The 27,519-nt window shown below is 48.2% G+C and overlaps 1 protein-coding gene across 1 annotated transcript; it reads right to left on the minus strand.

Annotated features, from left to right (window-relative positions):
• LOC120239530 (ephrin type-B receptor 1-like) lies at positions 1-26,328 on the minus strand (the record flags this gene model as incomplete). The annotated part of the gene is made up of 2 exons (XM_039243855.1): positions 26,272-26,328; positions 1-682 (listed from the first exon to the last, which is right to left on the minus strand). Coding segments are annotated over exons 1-2 (739 nt in total), but the record flags the coding sequence as incomplete, so codon positions are not given.
• Between the last annotated feature and the right edge of the window lie 1,191 nt (positions 26,329-27,519).

Here is a 27,519-nt window from a genome sequence, read left to right on the forward strand (position 1 = left end):
CCTTGCAGGCCACGCTGTTCTCAGGCTCATAGCCAGGCTTGCAGGTGCAGCGCCCAATGGGCACCATCCACTCGCCATCCCCATTGCAGTAGAGTTTGATGGGCACGTCCACTTCCTCTGCGTTGGGGATGCATGTCCCCCGAGCAATCACCAGAGACGTGCTCTCTGCCCCAGTCATGGTCTCGGGAAACACGGCAAAATTTTGCACAATGCTGGGACACTTCTTGAAGAAGACACGAACAGAAAGGAGAGACATGCAGGCTCCATAATCCTGGAAAGCAAGGTAAAAACCATTCCGAGTAAGAGGCCCAAAGCTCCTGACTTCTGTATTGACCTTCATCAACCTTCCTCCAAAGTCTACTTGGGAGAAGCTCTCATCTGCAGCAATGGTGTCAACTTTGAGGTAGGGGGCCTCAGACCAGAAGGCTGACTTCTTGGTGGCAATAACTGAGTCCGTCTCATAATAATACAAGTTGAAGGTCTCCTTGCAGGAACCTGGGACGTTTGGGAGGCTGCTGCAGTCTCTCACAGTGAAGCGCATCTCTGTGTAGATGCGATGAGCCCCCCGCCGGTTGATGAAGGTGGTGAGCAGCCAGTTGTTCTGGTTGGGCTCAAAGACGTTGCACACCTGGTAGGTGCGGATGGTGTTCAGGTTTTCATCGTAGCCACTGACTTCTTCCCACTGTACCAAGCAAGCCACAGATGCACACATGCAAAAACACAAAATAGAGAGTAAGAAGACAAAGAGAGGCAGAGCAGAGAAGCCTGGTGCTGGAGGGGGCCTTACGAGCTCACCAGTCCAGCCACTTGACTTGAAAAATAAACACACCGACCCTAACTTGTTTTTAAAGATCTCCTTTCATGGAGACTTCAGATACTACTCTGCTGGCCACCCTGAAATAGAACACACTTCACTTTAGAAAGCCTTCTTTCATCTAACCAACAGCAGCACTCCTGCTGTGACGATGACTCATCACATCCACAGGACAAGACTGCAGCTATCAGCCCTATGTGATGGTAGGTACTTGATTCCTGAGTGCCACAGCCTCTCCTCTCCACAGCCTGTGGATTAGGTGTCTGATTATAGGACACTCCTCACCTTGGACATCTTCATTTCCAAACCTAATTCTTTACTGTGGTTCCTTTTGAGTTGTGAAAAGCATATGAATCTAAGGCTTTCACAACCTCTCAACAAATTTAGATTCTCATAAACTTTTGTTTTATAACATCAATCCGTTTGAAAGAGCTAAACCATAAAACTGTAAGGAGTAGGGGCTGCTAAGTGAGATCCTTAAGGACGCAAATCAAGCTTCATTGGGTGCAAACTGAAAGCAGGGATATAATGGAAGAAAATGCTGGAGAATGTCACACAGGGAAGGAGAGCTTCTTAACAGAGGCGAGACTACATGATTCACACTGGAAAAGAAAACTCATTTTTAGCAGCCCTGTTGGTGGGAAGGAGAAGAGGAAATGACACATTTACTAAGTGGTGTCTCTTGATCTTCCCTATAACACTGAAACTAGATAGTATCACCCCCCCCCCCCAGTTTACAGATGAAAAGATACCATGCAATTCACCCACAGTCACATGGCCATAAAAGACAGGATAGAGGAGACAGAAAGAAGTACTTTCAATGGCCAACGAAATGCACCTGCAGCAGGGGTAGAGAAGAGTCATGGGGCATCCTCTCTTCCTTGGGCTGGGACAGGAAGCAGGTGCCTGTACTGTGAGCTCTCAGGACCCCGACCTCAAGAACTGGGAGTATTCCCAGGACATTTCAGTGTGTTCATTAAATTCTGTTCTGCTTGCCAGAAACAAATAAGGGACTAGAGAAATTAAACTTTTTTTAACGGTTATTTATTTTGAGAGCAAGAGAGAGATTGCATGTGTGAGCAGGGGAGGGGCAGAGAAAGAGAGAGAGAATCCCAAGCCAGCTCTGAGCTGTCAGCACAGAGCCTTATGAGGGGCTCAATCCCACAGACCATGAGATCATGACATGAGTAGAAATCACAAGTTGGACGCTCAACCGAGTCAACCAGGTGCCCCAAGAAATTAAACTTCTTAAATGAAGAGAAAAAGGAGGTGAAGATCCTTGACTTTAATATTTAGCAGTGGCAAAAAGTAAAAATACAAAATAGTATCTATTTCTTTAAATATTGTGCTAGTCACTTATTTTTCACAGTGTGGAGCTGAAATATATAAAATAGAATTCTTCATTTAAAATGCTGAAGTCAGGGCACCTGGGTGGCTGAGTTGGTTAAGTGTCCAATGTCAGCTCAGGTCATGTCGGGCTCTGTGCTGACAGCTCAAAGAATGGAACCTATTTCATATTTTGTGTGTGTGTGTGTGTGTGTGTGTGTGTGTGTGTGTGTGTGTGTGTCTTACCTTCCTCCACTTGTACTGTCTCCCTCTCTCTCTCAAAAATAAATAAACATTAAAAAAAATTTTTTTTAAGTTGAAGTCAATCTTCTGTGCATGGGGAATACACATAGTTGCTTCTTGCACAGAATTAAGCCCCCTGTAGAAGCAGGATGGCCAGGCTGTCCTTCAAGCTTGTGCCAGAGCATCTGAAGACCAGGCATGGTGTGTAAAACAAATAGGTACATGGAGAGCTGGCCCTGCTCATCCAGGTCTATAGAGTGACCTCATAGCCACTCCTGCTGCCTGGAACCCTGCCACGAAGGCACCTGAGTAGCAGTCTATCTAAGGCCCTTCTCCTCTATCCCTTTCCTGCACCCCCAGGAATCAGCCCCTTCCTCAGTCTAGAGTCTTTGGTGAGCTCTTTGCAGATCCTTTCACGTTGCCAAACGTCACCTGGACTTTGTTTAATATCTTACCGATTTTCTAGATGTCAAGGAACCACTTTTTATTCCTCTTAAAGATTGTGTTATGTTCTATTTAAATGTGTTTGTTAAAGTTATGTGCTGCTTGCCTGGGTTTTTGGGACCAGAAGCAAATATATTAGGGAGAAGTCGCTGACAGCTATTTTAGTTTCAATTTTCAGACCTCTCTCCTTTTCATGGCCGTTTTGAAATAACATTTCCCCAGTTGACCCTATATGACTTCTGAGGGAAGGACAGCTTTCTTTTGCTGTTCTGTAGGTGCTTAAACAAGCAGGCTTTTAGTGCATGACTTCACTTGGCCTGTGTGAAGTCTCAGCACAAACACAGGGCCCCTCTGTCAATGCACAGGTGAAGCCCATGGCCCCATTTAGGGCAGGGACCTGTCCCAGCCAGAGTAATAGAGCCACTCAAGACTACTGTGGCTTCGCTGTATGGGAGCAGGACAGGAAGCCCGTCTTTCAGGGCTCACCTTAGCCATGAGACTGTCACCACTAGCAGGTCTTAAACAGACAGAATGAGGCATTTATACTCTTGCGGAGCTGGGATATTAAGAACATTTATCTTAGAAAATGACACTGATTGGTATTATAAGACCCAACAGAGGTAATCGTTTCAAACATTAACCTCTCTGGGCCTCAGTTTTCTCATCTGTAAAATGAGGAATCATACTGGGTGACCTCAAGTTATAAAATCTACACAGATTTAATTGATTTCATGACAGCTCCTAAGGGAGCGATCAAAGCAAATTAGGAGGAATACAGCTGTATATTCAAAGGGAAAGAGTAGAGAGGAATTGAGAGAAAGGGAAATAACTTCCCTGTTGTTTGGGGAAAGGCCATCACGGAGCCTCACACTCATTTCTTTCTCTCTTTCATTCTATTGTCAGCAGGTACGACAGGGGTCAGAAAAATATGCTTACAGAGTGGGCTAGAGGAGGTATGAATGCCTTCTGGGCAAGCAGCAATTAGGACCAGAGGCCTTGAAGAAAGAGAATTATTTTGGCAAGTGGAGAGGTGGAATGGCATTCCCAGCAGGAAGGGACAAACACTGTGATTTGTTTGTGATATTTGGAATCAACCTCATTGCTTTATAGTTACACCTCATTCATTCATCAATGAAAAAAATGTTTACTGAATGCCAACTTTATGCCAGGCATTCTATTAACCACTGGGGATACAACAATATGACGCTTATAATCTAGTGAGAGAAACAGAAATTAGACAAACGATGATTAAAATAACTAAATAATTACAATTGTGCTAGCTGCTGTGAGGGAAAATTACAGGGTGCCTAGAGAGGGGATGTACCTGATACAGAGAGGAGTGTCAGGAAGAACCACCAAACTGAGAGGTGATGGATGGATAGATGTTAGTCAGGAGAAGTGTGTCCTTGCTGGGGCCAAGAGGGACAGAGAAGGAGGGGGGCATCTAGGCCCAGAAACAGCAAGTGCAAAGGCCCTGTGGTGGGAAAATGTGGCCTGGCACCATTGAGTAATGCTGCCTGCATGACTGAAGGGTCATAAAAAGCTGAAGATGCAGGAATAAGACTGAGGGAAGGGTGAGTCTGGTCAAGAACTCTGAATTTCATCCTGAGGGTAACTGGAAATCATTGATGAATTTTAGTGAGGAAAAGTACAGGTGATCAGAGCTGAGTTCTTAAAAGATTTATCTAATGTAAAGTAGATATTGGGTTGGACGGTCACCCCAATGCATGGTGGGGACAACTGGACACAGGTACGGTCATATAGGCAACAGAGGACAGTAGTTTGGACTAGGCCAATGGAAACTGAAAAGATAACCTGGGGTAGAACCTCTAGGTTTTTCTGAGCTGAGTGTGGGGTGAAGGACAGAGACAGACTTGACCAGAGCCAAGGCTCATGCATCCCTTCACACCCTTCCACCCATCAGGCTTTGAACTTCATTGTGTCCCTGCTCCCAGTTTCCTACCAGAGTGGATGTCCTACCCCGTGGATATGCAGAACTCAGATTCTTTCACTCAAGGCCTGCAACAGCCCTGGGCTCTGTGACACACTCTCACTGCCTGTCCCCAAGCTGATTTCCTAAAGGTTCAGGGGCAGCTTCTCAGCTCCTCCTTCTAGGCACCTGACATACTGCCTTCCATGTTCCTTTCTAGGATTATCTTTTCCCATTAAAATGAAGAACAAAGCACCATGATTTGCTTATCAGCTTGGCAAACAATTAAAAAGATAAAATATAAAGTCTTGGTAGGATTCTGGAGCGAAGGTACTAGCAAGTCTACTGGTAACAGTGTGACTGGTGGAATTGTTTAGAAGTCACACCAACAGTTTCTCTCAACATTTCAAATGTTGGCCACAACTCAAATAAGTAGAGAAAAGGTACATGATTTTTAAAAATCATTGTGATAAGTAGCCATCTGGGGGAAAAAAACATAGTTTTGCATCCATACCTTGTTTCTTACTTCAGGATAAATTCCCAGTGAACCAAAGATTTAAACATTAAAAGTGAAACCGGAAAAATACTAAAAGAAACCCTAGAGATAATTTATGTATAGTAATTATGACATGAAACTCAGAAGCCACAAATGAACAGCTTGATCAGTTCAGCTCTATAAAGTTTTTTCTTAAGAGACATAACAGAGGGGCGCCTGGGTGGCTTAGTCAGTTAAGCGTCCGACTTTCGCTTAGGTCATGATCTCGCGGTTCGTGGGTTCGAGGCCCGGGTCGGGCTCTGTGCTGACTGCCAGCTCAGAGCCTGGAGCCTATTTCAGAGTCTGTATCTCCCTCTCTCTCTCTGACTCTCCCCTGCTCACGCTGTCTCTCTCTCTCTCTCTCCTAAAAATAAATAAATATATATATATAAAGAGACATAACAGAAATGGCCAGAAGTAAAATAAAAAAAAAAGGAAATATCCTGGGAAGAAATCACTTCTACTTTATCACAGATAACACATTAATTTCCCCTGATATATAATCTATATATCAATAATAAAATACAAAATAGGCGAGGGAGATAGCTCATAAGTATGTGAAGAAATGTTGAACATCATTCAATATAACCAAAATGGTAATTAACCATGTTGTGATACTATTTGGGGGGGAGGGGTCAGACAGAAATTTTAGGGGGTGTTGCAGGGGGTGTGCAAAGTAATCATTCTCATACAAAGCTAGATGAAGAGCAAATTGGTACAACCTCTATAAAAATTGTGGTTTTATTTATTAAAATTATAGCTCTCTTTACTCTTTAGCCCAGCCACTCACTTCTAGGTCAAGCCCCAGATATACTTTTATATATATGTAAAATTAGGTATGAACAGTTATTACCTGCAACCACCATCACCTCCAGAGTTTTATGCATGCCCAGGACACCTGGAGGTGGCCAGGACTCAGAAGACTGTGGGCCTATGCAGAATGTAGCAGCCTTCTCAGATTTGCTCTGAGTGAGACCTCTACATGAGCACGGTGGAAAGAACCATTAACTAAGACTGAAATTCTCACCAATCAGTAGGATAGAGGGTGCTCGAGTTTGAAATAATTTTACTAAAACAAAATAAGGCTAGGTTATTTCTTGTGCCTCTTTGTTTGTGGAGTAAGATTTGTAATGCTGCATGCCAATCTGACTTAAATGTTCCCTTCTTGGAACTCTCAACTGCACTCCAATATGACACCCAAGATCCTTTGTTAACGTCCATCAACTAGTGAACGCATAAACAAAATGTGGTATGGCCATACTATAGAATACTATTCAGAACTAAAAAAGAATGAAGTGCTGGTACATGCAACAACATGAACAAACCTCTAAAACATTATGCTAAATGAAATAAACTTGACTCAAGAGACTGTAAGTTGCATGCTTCCATATACATGAACTGTCCATAAGGCAAATCTATAAATAGAAAACTATTAGTATCCATATTTCCCTGGCACTGGAGATGGGAATGGGGAATAACTGCAAATGGGCATGAAGAATCTTTTTTGGAGGTGATGGAAATATTCTAAAATGGGACTCTGGTGATAATTACACAATTCTGTAAACAATTACACAATTCTGTAAACTTACTAAAAATTATTGAACTGTACAATTCAAATGAATAAATTTTATGACATGTAACTAATACTTCAATCCAGTTTAAAAAAAAAAAAACAACTCTTTGTTATCTAGTCCAGCCTCACCTCTACACCCCAACAGTGCAGGTTTGGTCTCTTTCTTCCACAAAAGTCATGCTCATTGCACTGAGCTAGGGATACCCTTCTCACTCCTTTATCCCTATATCTCAAGTGACTAGTATGTGCTTGACCAAGTTGACTTGTGGATGAACAAGTGATGTCTAAGTCAAGGCAAAGATGGCATCTAGAGATGGAATAGGTGCCCAAGGAAGTGGAATCCCGACCCCTGATGCCAGGAGCCTACGTAGAATCACAAGGGTGGTCCTAAGATGGGATCAGAATCTTGGGCTCAGAACCCTGTTCAAGGACCACTTGATTTTCCAGGTATCAGGCCAAAAGCGCCCTCCATGTCCAACACACACCCACTTTGTCACCATAATTTGCCATTTCTTCCAGAACAACGTTCCACTTATTTGGCCTCTCTCTTGCACTCCCATGACCATGAGTTAGAGCTGGCATTACTTAATGCCTGGACTTATGCCCTGGCTTGCTGTCTGTAAGAAAGTAATGACAACAGACCAGGCAAGAGATGGCAAGGGTTCAAAGCAGGGCCATGTCCTCTCTCACTCTGAACACTGAGACAGAGCCCATCCCTGCCTTTTGATGTTGTTGTGGATGCTCTGATCGGCCCAAGCACCATTCCCCCACCTTCATCCCATCTCAATTCTTCTAAGACACAGAGCCAGAGAATAACAGATCTGGCTGGAAACCACTGTAGATCATGTTCATCAAAACCTTTCGTTGACAAATGGGCACACTGAAGCCCAGACACATTCAATAGTTGGCCTGAAGGCAGGCAGCTGATGGGGGCAGAGCCAGGCTCTCTGTGTAGCTCCCTCCTGTGAGGGGGCTTGGGTATTCTTTCCTCGAGGAGGCCTTCCTAGCTTGTATTCAGCTACCATTTTTCCAAATGCTTACAGCATGACTGAGCTTATTCCACACAATTTAGCATTTCATAGTACAAGATTTTGAACTATTTATTAATTGCTTTGTTTATGACTTTGGATTCTGCAACCAGGCTGTGAGCTCCTTGAGGACAGGGAATTATGTTTTGACTAATTTATTAGTTGACTTCGACAAGCAAAATAATTTCACGTATTTAGCTTTGTAGCACTGATATGACACAACTGCGTTTTTATTCAGTAATGTCTGGAAACAGTGAAATCCACTGGCTTCTCAAGGCTCCTTTCTTCTTTCACAATTTACCCTGGGAGATGTAGCCCCCACACAAGGCAACCACCACAGCGTACATCGCCAAACTCAAGCTCTCCGCAGTGCCCAGACTCTTCCCCAGCTGTCTGCCAGACACGTCCTGATGAACACCTGGTGCTCACCCATGCTCTCTGAGGTCCTCCTGCGCCCGGGTGGCACCTCGACCAGCCAGTCCCTGTTCCAGATGTCCAGGAAGCTCTCTGGACTCTGCCCTCTCCATTCCTGTTCCCCATCCCGGGTTTAGGCACCAAACCCACATCTCCCTTCTCCTCCACAGCTCATCCATGAGGCCTGTCCCTTTTCCCACTGACCTCCCTTCCTTTCCTAGTCACTCTGCCAGTCAGTCATCCTCTTTAACTCCCTTGCCCCAGTGAGTTTTCTAAAACAGAAATCCATCTTCCCCCTGGGGTTGCCTCTTCATAGGTCCAGCGCCTAGCTCCCAGTAAATATTGGAAAGGGGTATCTTGGTGGCCCAGACAGTTAAGTGTCTGACTTCAGTTCAGGTCATGATCTCACATTTTGTGGGTTCAAACTCTGCATCAGGTTCTGTGCTGACACCACAGAGTCTGCTTTAGATCCTCTGTTTCCTTCTCTCTCTGCCCCTTGCTTGTGCTCTCTCTCTCTCTCAAAAATAAACATTTATAAATAAATAAATATACAAATACATAAATAAATACTGAAAGACTGAGAGAACGAACAAGGCTCTGCTCTATTCCTTAACTTCTCTGCCTCTTTAGCCCCTGGTCCTTTGCTGGGGACTTACTGAAGGTGACACCAGGCTACCTTGTCCCTAGGAAAAGAAGAAACAAAGCAGCTTTGCACATCTAGGAGAATATTAACAGCCTTTGAAAAGGCTCTATTATTAATGCAAATGGACCACCTGTCCTTGGGATAAGCATAGTAAAGAAAACAATGACATCCATTAGAAAGTACTTGTTCAGGCTTTGAGACCATGACTTTGATGTATGAGAAAGACACCACTAGATTCGTCCAAGATCTAGGTTTGTAACACTAGCTTTCTGGAAGTCAAATCTTGCAGGTCTGTGCTCCGGAGTGGCCAGCAATGCCTGATGACACTTGAACAGTGCATACTGGGTACATTTTAACTATCTGCAGCCTCGCTGTGTGTGTGTGTGTGTGTGTGTGTGTGCCTGTGCACACACACATGCACACACGTACAAAAGAGGCTATTCCCCTTCAAAACCACTGCCATGAATTCTATCTACCTGTCCATCCACACTGTCTTCCAAAACAACCATCAGAAACTCTAACACAATAGTTTTCCTCCAAGAGTGGATCTGGAGTTTAGAAATAGGCAAAAGTCATTTGGAGCCAAATCTGATGAATCAGATGAATGAACAAGCTAAGAAATATTTCTTGCTCAAAAATGAAGAGCCACTATAAAATGAACTTAAGAGAAGCGAGATGATTCCACTATATGCCTCTGACTAGTTCCAGGCATGGAGTTCTAGAACGATCTGTGAGAGGTGGCCGCTCTCTGGACTGTGGTGACATGCCTGGGTAGACCTTGCCCCTCCTGAATGCCCACCAGCTACCACAGTGCTGCATCCTAAGAACTGCCCTGACTAAGCCGTTTCCCTCACACCTCGCCAGGAAGGATACTTCCTCTGGACACTGCTTTTTAGGAGAAAGATATGATCGAAGTTGGCTTTTTGGCCTCTATTAGCCTAAAAAGACCCCAGCTATTCTGATTTGTATGAAGCCCCGCTCATTTAACTCACTTTTTAAATAAAGAATTGAGCATCTACTACATCCCCAAGCAGCGTTCTGGGTTTTGGTGGCCCGGCAGTGAGTCAGAGACAAAGTCCCTGCCCCCATGGGCCTCATATTCTAATAGAGCAAACCAGAGGATGAACAAGCAAACAAATGAATAATATAAAGTCAGACAGTATCAAATACTCTTGAGAAACAGGTAAGGGGACAGAGTGACAGCTGGTAGTGGGTTCATCAGGGAAGGTCCCCTTTTAACAGAGCTCTAGGTGACACACAGAAGCCACCAGCCTGGAGGTTGCACTGGAGAGGGGCATTTCAGGCTCAGAGAAGAGGAATGAACTCTCTCTGGAGGAGTGTGTCCAGCACATTGCCAGGAAAGCCTGGAAGCCAGGGTGGCTGCCAAATGGCATGGCACAAGGGGAAAAGGGAGGAGGGGAGGCAGAAGAGGTTGCCAGAGGCCAAAGGGGGCCCACCCCCCGCCCATTACAGCTCTGTGACCACAGATGACTTTCTGGGTTTTAGTTTCCTCATATGCAAAGACTATTTATCTTGGTGGGTGCCGTAAAGACTGAAAGATCACATAAGAAATTCATCTTGCATTATGCCTGCAAATACTCTCCATTCACTAAGTACCAATTATCATTTCTACTATCATCAGCAGCATCGCCATTGTTATGTTAACCTCAAGATCCACCTCTGACTGACACATCAGGGTGTGGGAATTGTCTCCTCTGTCTTGGATAAATAATCCCGCCTCTGGTCAGCAGAATGCTAGACTAAAGGGCCAAAATATGGCTCCCAATACAGTCAGCATCCCACTTTCTTGCCCCTCCTAGAATCCTCTGGGCAGGTTTCAGTATGGACTCCCTTCTCTCAACCAGGCAATCAATCCCTGGAGCGCAATCAGCTACCAGCTCAAACCACAAGGAGATGAAATTTGACACCACACATAGGCTTTGGTCCCAGTCATCAGTCTGTACTGGGACACGAACTGCTGTTTGAGGGAACCTGTCACTTTACAAACAGTTGTTGCCATCATGCCCCATAGAACCACATGGAACTCACCTGTCACTGCCAGTCAGAGGAAACCCAAAGACCCACTTTCGGACCCCAGTTAGAGATGGCTGCCTTCTGCACAGGAAGCCCACTGAGACCCAGACAGCACACAACTTCACAGAGCCCACAGGAGGCCACCGATTCTTTGGGGCAGCAGACAGCTTGCACTGGGCTGGAGCTGCCACCCATCAGCCTGGGCCCCAAGGATGTGGCTCCTGTAGAGACAGTAGACTAGGCCTGAAAAGAGCTGGGATATTAGACAAGCTAGAGGGCTAATTAAAATGTAAAATGTGGTCGATGGGGCATAAATTCCTACAAGCCCTGAGGGATCTACCATTTAGTACACCAACCAACCACAGTAGCTATTTACTCAATGGCCCCCCTGAGGGCTGGGAGTACCAGTTTACCTCCCAATAGGCTTAATTTACCTCCCAGATGTGCTGGAAGGGCCCTCCACTCAGCCCTCCACTCATGACCATGGCCCCATGTAGTGTCCCAAAGAACTGTACTGGCTGCCTTGAGGCAAGGACTGCCTGGAAAAGCTCTCATACAGCAGTAGTACAAAGCCACACATTCCCTCAAGGGTTTCCTTACTCTCTGCAATTCAGAAGAGCACTGGGAGCCGGGAGAGGGACCCAGTTAGGTAGGGAAATAATTAGAATATGGAAAACATGCTCATTGTTTCCAATGCAGGCTCTAAGGGTCTCTACAAAATTCATTTAAAAACTTAGATCGGAAAGTGTAAGAAATATTAATGAGGCAAAAGCAGGAGAACCAGCCTTAAGTGGAACCATCCGGGTCCTTGGGAAGGATATCTCTGTGCTTACCAAAAAAGGGCTGGAATTAAGAAGCACTGCTGTCACCCTGCCCAACACTGGACCCCAGAAGTCACAGTGACTCCTAGTTTAGCACAAGAGTTCAATTTCACAGACTCTGGAGTCAGCCAAGCCCATCGGTGTGACCACAGTCAAGTCTTTCCATCTCTCTTAGCCTCGGCTGCTCCTCTATCACGGGGCACTAACAGTACCTACTGTTAGGGCTGTGAGGATGAAATATGACAATTCACGAAAAGCACTTAAATCTGAGTAAGAGACCCCTGCAATTCAGTTATTATGGACGTCAGTCGTCCAGGGACACATGCTGAGCCTCTCTCTGAGCACAGTTCTGTTATTTTTCCTTAAAGTCCTGGTTCTCCTTCTGTGGTGTGTATTATCTAGGACTCTTCCCTGTCTGTCTGGTTTTTTGTACCTGTGCATCATCTTCGGCACGTGCACATGTGCAGATGTGTATATATGTGCCCGTATGTGGCTGGGCGTGCCGGCTGTGGCCCGGGTGGGGCCTGTGTGCCCTGCCTTGGGTATGCCTACCCACCAACTGTTTCATGTGCACTGGTTGGCTCTGCACTCCCTCAACCAGTGTGAGTACCTCTCACTGCTCAGAGATCCCATGGCTATGGGCTGTGGGAACCACACCAACAGAGAGCGAGGCTGGCTGGGCCCAAGGTCCAGATGGCATGCATCTCTTTGCATCCTGGCACATTTAACACCCCAGTCTCTGCCAGCATGCCAGGAGAAACACTGCAGGCTTGTGCCTCGGGAGGGGGCTCCTTGTCCACAGCCCCCAGGCTACTGGAACTTCCACCAGGCAGCAGCATTTCGTACCAAGCTCTGCCTGGAGTGGGGTCCTCAGCCATTATGACAGCTGCTGCTGCTGCTGTTGACACTGCAACAGTGACAAATTCATCCTTCTGACAAGATCCCTTTCAATAATTCACAGGGAGCTAGGGATTAAGACACTGTTTCTCTCTGTCTCTGTTGGGATTTAAAACACCTCCAGCTGGGGTATTTAAAGAGAGTATAATGGGCTGCCCCTCTTGGGGCTCCCCTCCCCCTTTCCTCCTCTTTCCCATTTCCCAAACTCAGCCCCCACCCCACCAGTCAGCCCTATAACAACGAGGCCCAGAAAACAAGAAAGAAAAAAAAAAAAAGGAGGGAACCAGTGCTTGGCTGGTCACTATGGCAACCGTGGCAGGGTATTCAGCTGTCATTATCCCAGTGCCTCACACATGTGATTATCTTAAGCTGTCGATTGAATGTGGTCCTCGCTGCTGTCCAACAAGGCCTTGTCGAACAAGGCAGGGGCGGGAGCTGCAGGGCCCCAGGCCCCAGCTGCCTAATCCTGCTCTGCCCAGATCTGGGTTCCACTGCCGAGGAGGAGAGTTACCACTGGGAGAAACCGATGACTTTTCCTGCAGCTCGGAGCCATCTCGGCTCAGAACGCACAGCGGAGGCCGGGCTGGAGCCGGGTCACCACCCTGGGCTAGAGGCTGGGGGAATGGGCTCCTCACTGCATGAGTCCACAGAGGTTTGACCGCATGAGGACCAGGCTGGCTATGGCCAGCTGGAGCCGTCCCAGAAACGGGAGAGCAAGCCATGGGGGGAGGAAGAGGCAGGCCTTCCTAAAGTTCTCGGCTTCGTTCCATTTTCAGAGTGGGGGAGAATTCCCATTCTCAGGGTACGATAAAGTCAAATTGAGCCTGGAAAGAGAACACACTGCCTCCAACCTGCCTACTCCCTCCCAGTTGTGAGAATGTGGTCACCGTGTGGGACCCACTTCAGGGGAGTTTTTCCCTGGGACCGAGGCTGCTAGTGTGTGGCTCTGGGAAGCCTGGGGAGCACTCTGATCTCACTCCTTTGCCTCGCGGACTTTGCTACAGATTGTCTTTGGGCTGAGGTTTCCCAGGTCCACAAACATTCTGGTCACACCTTCTACTAGGCATGCTCCAGATTTTCCCGTATTTCTTTTAAAACTCAGCTCCCAGAACGAGCCCATTGTGGCAGATGTGCTCAGGCCAGCACAGCACACAGTGTGGCCACCATCACCTGTGACCTAGGTTAGTCCAAATACCACCAGCTTAGTCTGGCCTCTCCTGCCTCTGCATCCTGTGGTCAGTCCCCATGAATATGTGACCAGCCACACGCAAGTCCTCACCACCTGAGGCGCTACCCACCTGGGTCACCCTGGGGCTTGTTTGCTGCATAATGAACTGTTCACACGTAAATGCAAATACAGCCCGGTACCGTCAACCATGTCAGTTGACAGCAGAGCTCTCCATCTGCAAGTCTTGACTCCAACATCTTTCAGGTTGGCTGTCCTTTGTGACACTGGGGAGCGTGTCGGACATGCCTGTCACCACCAGAGTGGTGAGTGGGACAGTGTCCTCGGAGGGGAGGATGTGCCATGACTAGAACTGCCCGCCACGAGAGCGGCAGAATAGCACCTCAAGGGGAGTGGGGTTGCTTCTACTGAAGTGCCAGTAAGGACGCTGGATGAGACAAAGCAACCCACTGGGGCCCATCCCCTCAAGTGTCTCCCTTCCTACGAGTCCAGTCCTCACTTCCTGAACACTCGCCAAGACCTGGGGGTGGAAGCTGACTCCCAGGGTCCTCCATCCCCGCCTGGAGCCAGCTATCCCCAGAGACAACCTGTGCCCTCCTCTGGATCCCCGCCAGCCCTTACCTGGTCCCCTCCAGGTCCTCCTGGACCCACTGCTCCCTGCCCCCAAGACCCACACGTCACAAAGTGTCTACTCCACCTCTTCCCACACAGCTTGCTTTAGAAAAGAATTCATGGCAGGGGGAGGCCTGGGTGGCTCAGTAGGTTGAGCATCTGACTTCAGCTCAGATCATGGTCTCATGTTTAGTTAGTTTGAGCCCCACATCTGGCTGCTATCAGCGCAGAGCCCACTTTGGATCCCCTGTCCCTCTTTCTTTCTGCACCTCCACCACTGGCGATCTCTCTCACTCAAAAATAAATAAACATTTAAAAAAATTCAAGGGGTGCTTAAAATGTGAACTACTCACTAGCACACCTGCCCTTTCCCTTTGAAGAAAACAAGGAAACTTTTGCCTTTCCTCACCCCTATTCTCCAGTTTCTCAATGATAAATGACTCTGAGATCCCTTCCTCACATGTCTTAAGGAGCAGAGGTACAAGAGTAAGCTAAGCTTTGTGGAGGTGCCTGGTGGCTCAGTCGGTTGAGCATCTGACCCTTGATGTCAGCTTAGGTCATGATCTCACAGTTTGTGAGATGGAGCCCCCATGTCAGGCTCCCCGATGACAACGTGGAGCCTGCTTGGGATTCTCTCTCTCTCTCAAAATAAATACATAAACAAACAAACAAAGAATAAGCTTTGTAACCAGACTGCCCTTGGATCAGTCTTAGCGAAACCCCTAAGCAGTCCTTTGACTCTAGATAACTGCCTACAGCCTCAATGTCCGCTCTGTCAAATGGGAGAACTACCACCTGGCTTGCAAGGGTCCTGGTGAAAATGCAGTGAAGTCATACAAAGTTAATTTTCAGTGCCTGGTATGCAGCTGGTACTTAATTATGGGTGACTAGCAGTAACAGTGGTTATCACTATTCTTAATAATAGCATTGTAATTAATAACAAGGTGCACCCTCTGATGGCATTCATGCATAAGCCATGACTTAACAGAAATGCTAGAATGCTGCTCTTGTATCTCAGCACCCTGCCCCCCGAACTCCAATTAATTCCATGCAAGTTAAGTCCTTCAAAAAAGAGTCACTGCAACTACTAGTACTAGTCAGGGCAAGTGGTATTGACTGAGCTTCAGAGTTTACAAAGAAGGTAAACACTATTTAATCCTGCCATCCCCTGTATAAATAAAATGTCACATTACCCATGTGACGGGGCAGAAAATGGGCTCAAAACAATTAAAGAACTTGAAAGAAAATGGAAATAAGACCAGGACATCAGATTCCAAATGCTGGGCCTGCTCCTTTATACTTCCAGAAATACAGCAGTCCCCATTACCCACGGGGGGCATGTATCCAGTACTCTCAGTGGGGGCCTGAAACTGCGAATAGTTCCGAACCCTATATTGTTTTCTCCAATGCATACAGACCAAGGAAAAGGTTTAATTTATAAATTAAATATAAATTATAAATGTTAAATTATAAATTTGTAAATGTTGTTAGCACAAAAAGAACTGATAATAAAATAGAGCTATTATAATAACCTACTGTAATAAAACTTACGTGAGTGTGATCTCTCTCTCGACAGAGCCTACTGTACTGCGCTCACCCAGGCTGTGGTGATGGGAGATGATAAAATGTCCACGTGATGAGACGGAGTGAGATGCAGGACGCAGGCACCGTGACAAGCGTTAGGCTACTACTGACCTCCCAACGCTACATCAGGAGGATCATCTGCTTTCAGACCACCATTGACTGTAACTAAAACCATGGAAGTAAAACTGTGGATAACGGGAGACTATTATACACCAGGGTTGGGGCCAAAATTCCAATGTTTTTAGCTGTTAGGGGAGGCAAGGCCAAAGTCGTCATTAGAGGGCTGCCTGGTTCCCACAGAGGCCAGGCTCGTCCCTTCAGACCCAGACTCAGGGTCCACACTTGCGTCTGCCCACCCTGACCCTCCCTTCTTCTTCCATTTGCTCCCAATTCATCTTTCCTAGGCTTCTGAACTCTGTCTCACCTTTCTTCTTCTAAAGTTTTGCTTCCCCAATTTCTTTTCTTCACCAAGGTGGCCAATGTGAGGGAGCCCTGAATTCAGGCTCCCTCGGGGCAGTGAGTCCCTGATGACCCACCTCAGCTCTGTCCTGGTGCCTGTTTCCTTCCATAGGCCTGAGAGCAATTTAAGGAGAGCTACCATCAGGCATTTGGTCCTCAGGCTCACACATCAGTGGCAGAAGACTTTGAGCACTGGTACAAGGGATATGGTGGGGGCCACTGCCTTTCTGGGGAAGGTTTTAGAGAAGAGGAAAAACACCCAACTGTCCCAGCAAACAAAGGTTAAGCCTGCCTCCACAAAGGGGAAGGGGGACTTGGTGACCTCTGGGGATCCTTCTCAGAGTCTGCAGACAGAAACATCTCCTGCTGTGCTGAAGAATGGGGCTGTGAGCTCCTTCCAAGAGCAAGAAGATAAATCTGCCAGGCAGTAAGGTTCTGGTGACCCATCACAAACTCCCAAAGTCCTTGAATCCAGTAAGCTAAAGAAGCCTCTTTCCAATCTCTCTCCCGGCTCTGCCCCTACCTTACCCCCACCCCATGTATACGCAGTCATACTCCATTTCTTTCTGCAACAAATATATTAATTACCATTCTACTCAGTGACACTGGTCATCTGTAACATTCACTTCCCCTCTCTGTTAAAGGCCCACAGAAGCCCACGAAGCTCTCCTATAAAAGCCCTGTGAGAGAGCAAGCACAGACGATGAAGCGAGGCAGAACGGTGCCCTTGCTGCTCATCTGGCCCACCTCTCCTCCCGTGGGGACCCACGGTCTTCAGCCCAGCATCCCCTGGCTGTCACACTCTTCCCAGAGTAGCCTGGGGGCCCCCAGCACCTCATGGACTCTCTTCCTCTCTCCAGGGCCCCACCTCCGTGGCTCTTGGGCCTTTGTCTATCACTGTCTCTGTCAGGCAGGTGATTTTAAACTTCCATTCCTAAAAGACGCATATTATATAAAAAAATGTTTTAAGTGCCTCGGGGTGTTTTGTTCCTCATTGCTTCATAAAAGTGACATTAATAGCCAGGGAAGAGCACTGCTGAGTGCAATTACAGAGGATGTTTCAGGTATGAAAGCTGTTTGGAGCCTGCTAATGTTTCCTAATTACAGGCCTTTTGGTAGCGAGAGAAAAAGATAAAGAGTGGGTGGGAGGCCCAGGGTGGGGAGTTCTGACTTATCTCAGCGGTTTACCTGAGGGGGTGGGGGGAGGGGAGAAAAGGAGGGAGGGAGCAGGGAGGTCAGAGGCCTCCTCCCTGGGAGGCAGGGCCTCTCCCTAGGTGGAGAAAGCAATATTCATTCCTGGTAACAGCTTAGGGAAGGGATACCACCCGTCTCTGTCTCTCTCCTGCTGTAAGAGAAAACCTTTTACGTGCCGAGTCTGAGTTTGAGGAGCCCACCACAATGTGACCTGGGAGTTCCTTCTGGGGCCGCCCTCTGAAGAGACCAAGGTGGGCAGAGTTTCATTGGGAAAGATGGTTGTCAGCAGGAGAGCAGCCTGTGGGTGGTGGGATGTGAGCATTGGCTCTTTCTAGCCATGTGACTGGCAGTAATTTCACAGCTGATTCTGTGCCTTAGTTTCCTCATCTGTAAAACAGTGCTGTTGCAGAATCACGTGTGCACTGCTATAACGCACTCTGAGCCTGTGATACACTATGAGATTTAATTTTTCCCTACCTAGCAACTATTCAACTTTCTGGTACCTCTATCCGAATTCCTTCTGGGGAATTACTCCCTCTCTCCCTTCATCCCTGGGTTCTGGTAGGCTCAGCACAACACAGAGGTAGAACACAGAATTTGGGAGGATCTGTGGCCTTTGCTGGCTGCAAGACTAGTTAAGGCGGGCATGGGATTCGAGCCAAGCCACTCAGGCCCATTTGGAGCTAATTCCAAAGTTTTTCCTGGGAGAACCATGAAGACGGGTGTACTCTTCCCCAGGGGATATGAATGAACGAAGTTGTAGGAGCTGGACTTCTTGGGACCAAGAGGAGGCCCAGCACGGAGCCAGCACCATGAGAGTAGAGAGAGGCGAAAGCAGATGGGGAAAGAGAATGCGCAGAGGTGGAGAAAGAGAGAGAGAGATCCTTAGCCTCTGGAGCAACCCCCCCCCCCGCCCATGAAGCCACATCAGCCCCTATACCATTCAATTATATGAGCCAGGGCACTTGCTTTAACACCGAGTTGGGCTTGAGGCACCCTGGTGGCTCAGTCGGTTAAGTGTCCAACTTCGGCTCAGGTCATGATCTTGCAGTTCATGAGTTCAAGCCCCACATAGGACTCTGTGCTGACAGCTCAGAGCCCAGATCCTGCTTCAGATTCTGTGTCTCCCTCTCTCTCTGCCTCTCCCATACTCGTGCTCTCTCTCTCTTCCTCTCTCAAAAATTAAATAAACATTAAAAAAAAAAAAAAAAGACTGAGTTGGGCTTTTCTGTCATTGGCCACCAGAGAACCCGACTGATACAAAAGTGTGGCTTACAGCAATCAGCGAGCAGGCCAAAAGCTCCCAAGTCCCAGGTGGTGGTACCAGTCTAGGAAAGGATGACCAATCCCAACCCCCTTTGCAGGCCTGCCCCCTTGCATGGCCTGAAATGCAAATGCCATAAAGCTCCATTCATAAATTCATTTTGCCCAGAGCTAAATTTCTCTTGGATTTGCCTAATTTAGCTCAGGCTTTTCTGTCTTCATTAACATGATTGAGTCATCAAATAAAGAAAAAAGAAAATCCAGCCCTCTGAAGGGCTAGTACTATGCTAACACTTCTTGGATGTTTACAGAGGAAAACGTTCTACTGACTTGTTTCATATATGGAGAGGGTGACATCCTTGCCCCAACAAGGAGAGGGGGACACTGGGGCTGAGAGAGTCTAGATGCCCAGCCCAAGACTACACAGCCAGGGAGCTGCAGAGCTGCATGGGAACCAGTTTATTTGATGCCAAGGCCTGGTGCCTCCAGGGCTCCTCTGCAACTTCTCATCCATCAGACAGATACATTTCAACTGGTTTTGCATGCTCTTGGAATGAATGGAGTATTATCAGAGTGAATTTCTCTCCTGACCATGCTTTCCTTATTCCCATGATAAGGGCAGCTGACAGGGGTGCCTGGAGGACTGACAGACAGACAGCAAGCAGGGAGGCAGGCAGGGACTGCCAAGTGTCCAGGAAGGTCCACATGTGGACAGTAAGTAGTGGCGGTAAGGCCCATGTGTGGCTGTTCTCATGGACATGCATCTGGTGTTGGGAGCTGGTGAGTCAGTTTATCAGACACAGCCATTCAAATGTGTGGTGCCCCCTTCACAGTGGCCTCCTCTGGGAGCCACTAAGTCCAACCCTCCCATCATTTAAGATATTTCCAGAACTTGGGGCGCCTGGGTGGCTTAGTCGGTTAAGCGTCCGACTTTCGCTTAGGTCATGATCTCGCGGTTCGTGGGTTCGAGGCCCGCGTCGGGCTCTGTGCTGACTGCCAGCTCAGAACCTGGAGCCTATTTCGGAGTCTGTATCTCCCCCTCTCTCTAACCCTCCCCTGCTCACGCTGTCTCTCTCTCTCTCTCCTAGAAATAAATAAAAATATTAAAAAAAAAAAAAAAAAAAATAAAAAAAAAAAAAAAAAAGATATTTCCAGAACTCTAGGAACTGCCTACAGGGGCATGAAATGAAATAAACTCATTTAACTTCACACACACACACACACACGCAAGCACATATATGCAAATATATATACACATATTTGCACAGATGACCACAGAGACACATATACAAGTGACCATGACCATATATATACAAATATACATATATATGGACACATATATATACACATAAACATGAATAGTCATACATATACACACATACATATACATAAACATACAGACATTCATATACACACGTATATACAGATGCACACGTATACATGCACAGACACACATATACATACATACACATATGAACATGGACACACATATATACATTTACACACATACACATGCATGGAGCACAGGCACACACACACCCAGCTTGCTCATCCTCAAGGCTCATCAGGCTTGGCGCTGGAGTCCTTTTCCATCTTGCCTCCACCAAATTCCCCTTCCCATGATAAAGATCTGCCAATACTGAAGTAGTGAACAGAGTACATCACAGGCCAGGAAGGTGGTTCCCAAGGGCAGCGCAGACGGAGCTGGAGTCTGGAAGCCCAGCGAGCATTCTTTGCAGATAAATCAGGTAGATGTTTACACTTAGAGCCTGGAAGCCCAGGGAATGCCCTTTGCAGATAACCCAGGTAGATGTTTACACTTAGGCGGTATGGCCCAAAGACACAGTTAACCTACACACGCAGAGCCCATGGGCAGCCAGCTGCACAGAGCCAAGGAGCCCTGGTGAAACAATTGGAAAGTGAAAGAGCTCTGGGGCTGAATTTCCAAGAAGCAGGTGGAATACGCTTATCAGAGGGACCTCGGCTTGTTTTCTAACCCATCACAGCCAGCACCTGAAAAGCAAGTGGCACCTTCCAGTAGGTAGGTGTCCAGGTCTCCTTTATCAGGCTTATTTCAGGAGAGGCTGGCACCATTTGCATCACTAAGTCAGTTCTTTAAAAAGATATTGACAATCAACTGGGTGTTGAGAGGCCTAAAACAAACATTTTATTGGGCTGCAGTAAACCAAAACTGAACACCTCCTACTTCAGAACCCTGGGTTAGAGATGCAAGAAGTATCAAGAATGCTCTGGACCTTCCTCACTTATTTGGTCTACAAACATTTACTGGCACCTGTCTCCTGTCCGGCTGGTGCTGGGCACCAGGAATACAGAGATAAAGCTGCAACATCCTCTGGTCAATAGGGAGACCACACACCAACATCTGGTTAACTCACAGAGCAATGGACAGTGTGTTAGAAGTCAGCACCAAGCCATCTGGGCTTCAGGAAGAGAGCACCTAGTGAGCCCTGGTGGAGAGGAGGGCCCAGGAGGCCCCCCCAGGGGGGTGAGCACAGAGCTGACGGGTGAGGGGCACAGAGTTCTGCAGGAAGGGAGAGGGGAGGAAAAGAGTAAGGAAGGCCAGGAAGCATCCAGAAACCAGAGGCAGGTTGCTGAGAGGGACCATGTAGCCATAGAGTCCACCACTTACTGAGCGTCTGCCATGGAGCCTCCCTGAACCCCCCTACTGCCCAGAGGCCCTGAAATGTGAAGATCAGGGGACATTTTATAGCAGAGTTGGAAGCAAAGGTTTGGGAGAGATAAATGAAGCCAGCCCAAGGTCACAGGTGCCACCAGTGAGGGTCCTCGGGATGCCCTTTGGTGGGCAGCTAAGCTCCTCCCTGACATTTGTTACTGGATAAATGCTACTTTCTCCCTCTACTCACCAGGTGGCCTCTATTCAGGTTAAATCTAAAGGTTTTGAATTAAAGCTGCAATTAGATCATAAAGCAACAGTTTTCATTTGGGCACAAATACTTTCTGTGTTTGACATGGAATATTATGATTCACTTTCCAGCAATAGAACTGAAAACAATCTGTGGGCTACGTGTGGGTGGGCGGTCCAATGCCTTCCCACAACTGGCAGTTCTCAAGCACAGCAGTGAAGACACCCAGTGAGCCCCATAAAAGGAAGAGTCCCATGGCCTCTCTCTGGGGAGCCACCTCACAGTCCGTGCACTGTGGGTAGGGTTCATTACAATGCCAGTTGGGCCCCCTGGCAGAATTAGGCTTCTTCTGTCAGTTCCCTGGGAACCCCCAGGCTACCAGAACAATGCCAGCCCGCCCTTCTCCATTTTAGGCATGTGTGCGTGGTATCCGGACTGCAGAGAAGATGTGAGGCCTCTGCTCCCTTTTGGGGATGGGGGTGGGGAGCATCTCATCCCCCCGTGGGTCCCAAGAAGATGCGGTCACCCACCCAGCACTCTGGCTTCTCAAATGCCTGACCTCAGCTCCCTCCCTGGACCTCTTTACCACCCAGAAGCTCCCCGCATGTCTTATATCCAAGCCCTGACTCCAGGCCACAGCCTGTGGTCCTCCTCCAGTCTCACTGAGACCTCCACCTGGCCCCCTGCACTTTGTCACAGTGGTCAATCCCTCCTGGCATCCCACTTCTTCCTGCTGAGTAGATGCCATGATACAAGATGCCAACCTCCTCTCACCAATGTGCTCAGCCCCTTACCCCTCCAGGCCCACCGTACTTGCACACGCACACCTCAGGACGATCCACCAGCACACGTCTTCCTGTGAGGTCAGACCACTGAAGGGGTCTGCAGACCAGGGAGCCACGGATGCATGCCCTGTGGCCACAGCTAGGCCACATTCCTTCTATACACACCAGCCTCTCTCCACCTCTCCAACACAGTACCTTCAGACCTTCTCCACCCCCCCCCAAAACTTGCTGACTAAGACTCCCCCATCCTTGGGGCCTGAACCTGGTCTCCAACCTCAGTGAGAAGATAGAACGTTGAAAATAATTTTCCTTTTTATGGCTTCTGTCACAAAACCTGAGTGCCCACATCTCCCTGTAGCCACCTTATCTCTGTCCTGCCATTTCAACAGGACCTCTTCTCCTGAAGAGCCAATGTGCCCACAGCCCCATTCTTTCTGTCCCCATGTTTGGTCTTTCCACCTCTTCACAAAGTGCTGTTTCCATTGTCTCACCTCCCACTGACCTTTGACTCTTGCTTTCTGGCTTCTACACCTGTGCCCTGTGAAACCCTCCACACAGGTCACCAAGTGGGTCCTTGTAACTGAGCCCATCCAGCCCCCAGCACCATTTGCCACTTTTGTCCCCTCTTTCTCCTTGACACATTCTTGGCTCCTGTGAAAGGACCTCTTATATTTCTACTGCCTCTTGAGACATACCTTCTCAGTCTCCTTTCTAGGTTCCTCTTTCTATATTTGACATTCCAATGCCGATTACCCATCCAAAGCTTCACCTCTTCTCCCTGGGACACTGTGGCCACGTCCCAGGCTCCCCTCCCAGTGAGGCTGCCTGCCTTCTGATTCCACTGCCCTGAGTCAAATGCTGGCAGAGCCTGTTTCCATGGGTGCCCTTCAAACTCAACAGGTCCAATGCTGAACTCCACCTCCTCCTGCCCAAGCATGCTGCTCCTCCTGCTCCCCCATCTCCAAGAATGGCACCATGTCATCCACCCACCTGCCCAGGTCAGAAACTTTCAGCACATAGCTGAGTCAGGCAGTGAATTAGGTGCCAGTTTCCATTGGTGAACAAATAGGCAGAATCCCAGCTACCTTGGAGGTGAGGGTATGGCCAAAGGGGAGCTAGAATTAGAGAGATAAAAATTAATCCCACACTAACACATAAAGATGCAAAATCTGCAAGTGGGAAAACTGTTTTTGAGGAAAACTCCCTGGCCCTCAAAGGATCTGTGATGGGAACCCAGTGTCGTCAGGGGTGCAGAAAAGGTGCCCATTTGGTTGGGCCTGGAGACGGTAAAGGATTGCTCCAGTGTCTGGTCTTTACAGTGTACTAAAATGGAGCCCACATGTTTGGTAGGGGAGGGGCCGAATTCTGCTCGGGCCAGGCTTAGGCTGCCATGCTCATGAGCATCCAATGGAGAATGGTCTGGGGACACACACTTGGGAGCCACAACTGTCCCAGATGAGAACAGAGGGAGAGGGGAAGAGGTTTGGGATGGAAGAATGGTCCTTGCTCTTCCCTCAGGACCGAGGCTGAGGGTCAGCCTGACCCTCCTACCACTCACTATAAACCAGGTGGGCTCTGAGGCTGCTCAGGGCACCAAGAGCAGAGATACCTGGGGGTAAGTTCTTGAGAGAAGGGCGTGGAGGGAGGCAGCTGAGCCGTGGCTGCTCATCAGTGGGAGGGCAAGCACAGAGCGGCCCGGCAGCTGCTGTCTCTAAAGGGCATCACTTGACTTTGAGTGTTTTCCTAAAGGACAATCCTCCTTGGGAAAGGAGAGCAGAAGCTTCAAGAACACAGGTGGTGTGTACAAAAATCAAGGGGAAAATTAACCATAAATCATATTGATACCTTGTGAAAACACAGGCCTTCAAACAATAACGTAATTTGTAAAAGAGTGGCAGGTTCTTAATATCCAGCAACATGAAGAGTTGCTGCCTCACATGCTTTACATAAGTCCCTCATAGAAGTAGGGGAGTTTCCCTAGTTGCCCACAATGCTCCCAGCAGGACTGGGACTTGGTCACTGTGGGCAGGACTGGCCCTGCTCTGGGCTCTGCTTTGGAGAACACCAACCCATCCTAATCCTTGCTTTCCTGCTCCAAGGCATGGGATGCCTGTTCCCAGGGGGTGTGTTTCTCCAAGTGTTGGGGCTGGAGGGGGAACAGTGAGAGCTGGGGAAGATGCACAGCCACTGGGACCTGAGTGGCCCATTTTGAACTGTCCCGACAGTAAAAGTGGGTGAAAGGCCTGGTCGTGATATGCACCACAGGGTGTACAGAGGCCCTGGGGTAGAGGCCACCAAAGGCAGGGAAGGACACAGGAGGTGTGGGCTGCCTCCTCTCCCAATGACTTGGCCCCCCTGCTGGGATGAAGAGCCCACTCACTCCCCAGCCCTCTCCCTCAGTGATCAGTCACCCGTGCCAGGCTTCTGAACGTCATCTCCCCTCCTCCGTCTCCCCCTCCCTTCCCCTGCAGTCCATCCATTGCCAATGCTGCCAATGCTTCTTCCTTTGCTTTGCTCCAACTGCCCTCCAAGTATTGCATTTTCATCCCACTCTTCCCACCCACCCAACACAGCTGGAAGAGCCTAATATGTGCTTTCTCTCAACTCTTCCCTATAATCCTGTCAGCAAGTGAAGCCATGTGATTCTCCTGCCCAGGATCTGTCCATTACCTACAGGATAAAATCCATAATGCTCCCTCAGCATGGCAGGCATAGTCCTCTGCCACCATGGCAGGCATAGTCCTCTGCCACCATACCCAGCTCCAACCCAAACCCCAACCCCATCTCAGCACTGTCCACACCCTGCTGTGTTCCAGAAATACAGACTCTCCTCTCTCATGTCTTTTATGGCCCCATGCCTCCAGTCAACTATTCCTCTTATTTGGAATATTTTTGCAGACTCTCCAACCTATTAAACTCCTAGTCACTCTGCAAACCCCAACTAGCATGCACCCTCTCTCCAAAGGCTTCTGTGTCCCTGCCAGGTGCCTCATCCCAAGTTCTGGGCCACACCTGCCTGTTGATTTCTCCACTGCCACAAAGAAGACATGTACTTCAGCCTATTCATGAACCTGGGGGTCCCCGCACCCATGGGAGGCCATGAGGTCCTCAGAACTGTTCCGTTCTTGTAGCTACAGGGTCTGGCCAAGGACACGAACACTGAGCAAATGAGTCCAGAACATCTCTCAAAGGCAAGCTCCAGCTGAAAGAGAGCTTCAGCCCTTCTGACTTCTAGTTCCTCATGGCCTTGTCTCTCGGCAGCCCTGTGGGCATCACAGATCTCTGATCTACCCCAGCGCCACTGGCCTGAGTGCCCAGCTCTTGGCAGCCACTGCCCCTGTTCCCACACAGGCACAGCTCTAGTTACCTAAGAGCCAGCTCCCTGAAGGACTGTGTCAGGAGATGGTCTGATCACCTCACCAGGGAGCAGCTCAGGCCTACGATCCTCAGTGCTGCCTCTTTGTGGATGGGCAGGAGACACAGCCATTCACACCTATATTCCCCCCACAAAGGTTCTGCTGCAGGCAGGCTCTCTTCCCTCAGTCATCCCATAGGCCCTAGACTGCCCAGCAGGACTGAAGGATGGATGGTTGACACTCACCCCTGATGTGGGATTGGCTGTCCAGCCCAGTTCTGCGGTAGCCGTTCTGGTGTCCATTAAGGTTTCTGTGGGTCAAAAGAGAAAATCTGATGAGTCAGAAGGATTGCTAGGCAGTGGCCCTTATGTTCATGAAGTTACTTATAACTGTAAATGTTAATGTTCGGAGCCTTGGGCCCCTCTGTGAAGCCTAAGGCTCAGAGAAGGGAAGAAGTCTGTCAGGATACCACAGCTCAGACCTCAGGTGTCCTGATGCTACATTCATCCGTCTCTCCCTGAAAGACTGAAAGCCACCTGTGCAGGATCAAGTCATTTGTCCACCCGCTGCTTTACTCCCAGACGTGGCTTCTTCTCACCGTATAGTCCATGGGCTCTTCTAGGGCCACACCAACTCAGTAGCCAAATTTACTTCCTTCTTGGCCTTTCTGAGCCATGTCTTTCTTCCCTCTTCCTCCCCACTGGGTTGCATCTCCAACCTCATCTGTCTGCACCCATTTCTCTACCCCCCCCCCACTCTGCTCTGCCTCCCTTTCAGGCATCTAAGTTGACACCCTTCAATGATTTCTGATAAACACCCCTGCCCCCCAAGCATTCTCCCAAGACTCAGCCTCCCTGTAGGTCTCTTTGACTCTGGGCCCAGATACATGTTACCCCCTTCTCTAAGACTCTACTAGGCGCTCACATGAATGCACCTGTCAGATCCCTGAGGCCTGCTCCCTGGTCATCGATCCCTGTGGCTGGTAAGGAAAAGAGACACCCAGACTCTAGCTGTGGGCTCCTAGGAGCCATTGCAGTAGCTACAGTGCACACACCAAGATCACCAGGCACAGAGTGACCACAGACTTACTATTATGAGAACCGTTTTCTGGCAGATAGCAGTAAAATGTCCTGAGAACAAGGCACCTTTCTCTTTTTTTTCCTCTTAGTCCATTATTGACCGCCGTCAGCCCCCACTTCTCAATGGAAACTGCTCCCAAAAGCAAAACTTTTGGAACCAAAAACTGCTCATAAGCTCCTGATCAGCAAAGCCAAAAGCCCCTTTGGATTTTTTTGAAAAGTTTTATGGAGGTAGAAATGACGTACGATAAAGTACACTTAGTTAAGGGATACAATTTGATAAATTCTGACCTATATTTACACAGGATACCATCACCACAATCGAGATAATAAACATACCCATCATTCCAGAAGTGTCCTTGTCCCATTGTAAACCCTCCTTCCCTCTGTCCCTGCCCCACCCATTGCCTACCC

The sequence above is a fragment of the Hyaena hyaena genome, unplaced genomic scaffold (genome assembly GCF_003009895.1).
Source record: "Hyaena hyaena isolate Hyena2069 unplaced genomic scaffold, ASM300989v1 scaffold_234, whole genome shotgun sequence".
NCBI lineage: Eukaryota > Metazoa > Chordata > Mammalia > Carnivora > Hyaenidae > Hyaena > Hyaena hyaena.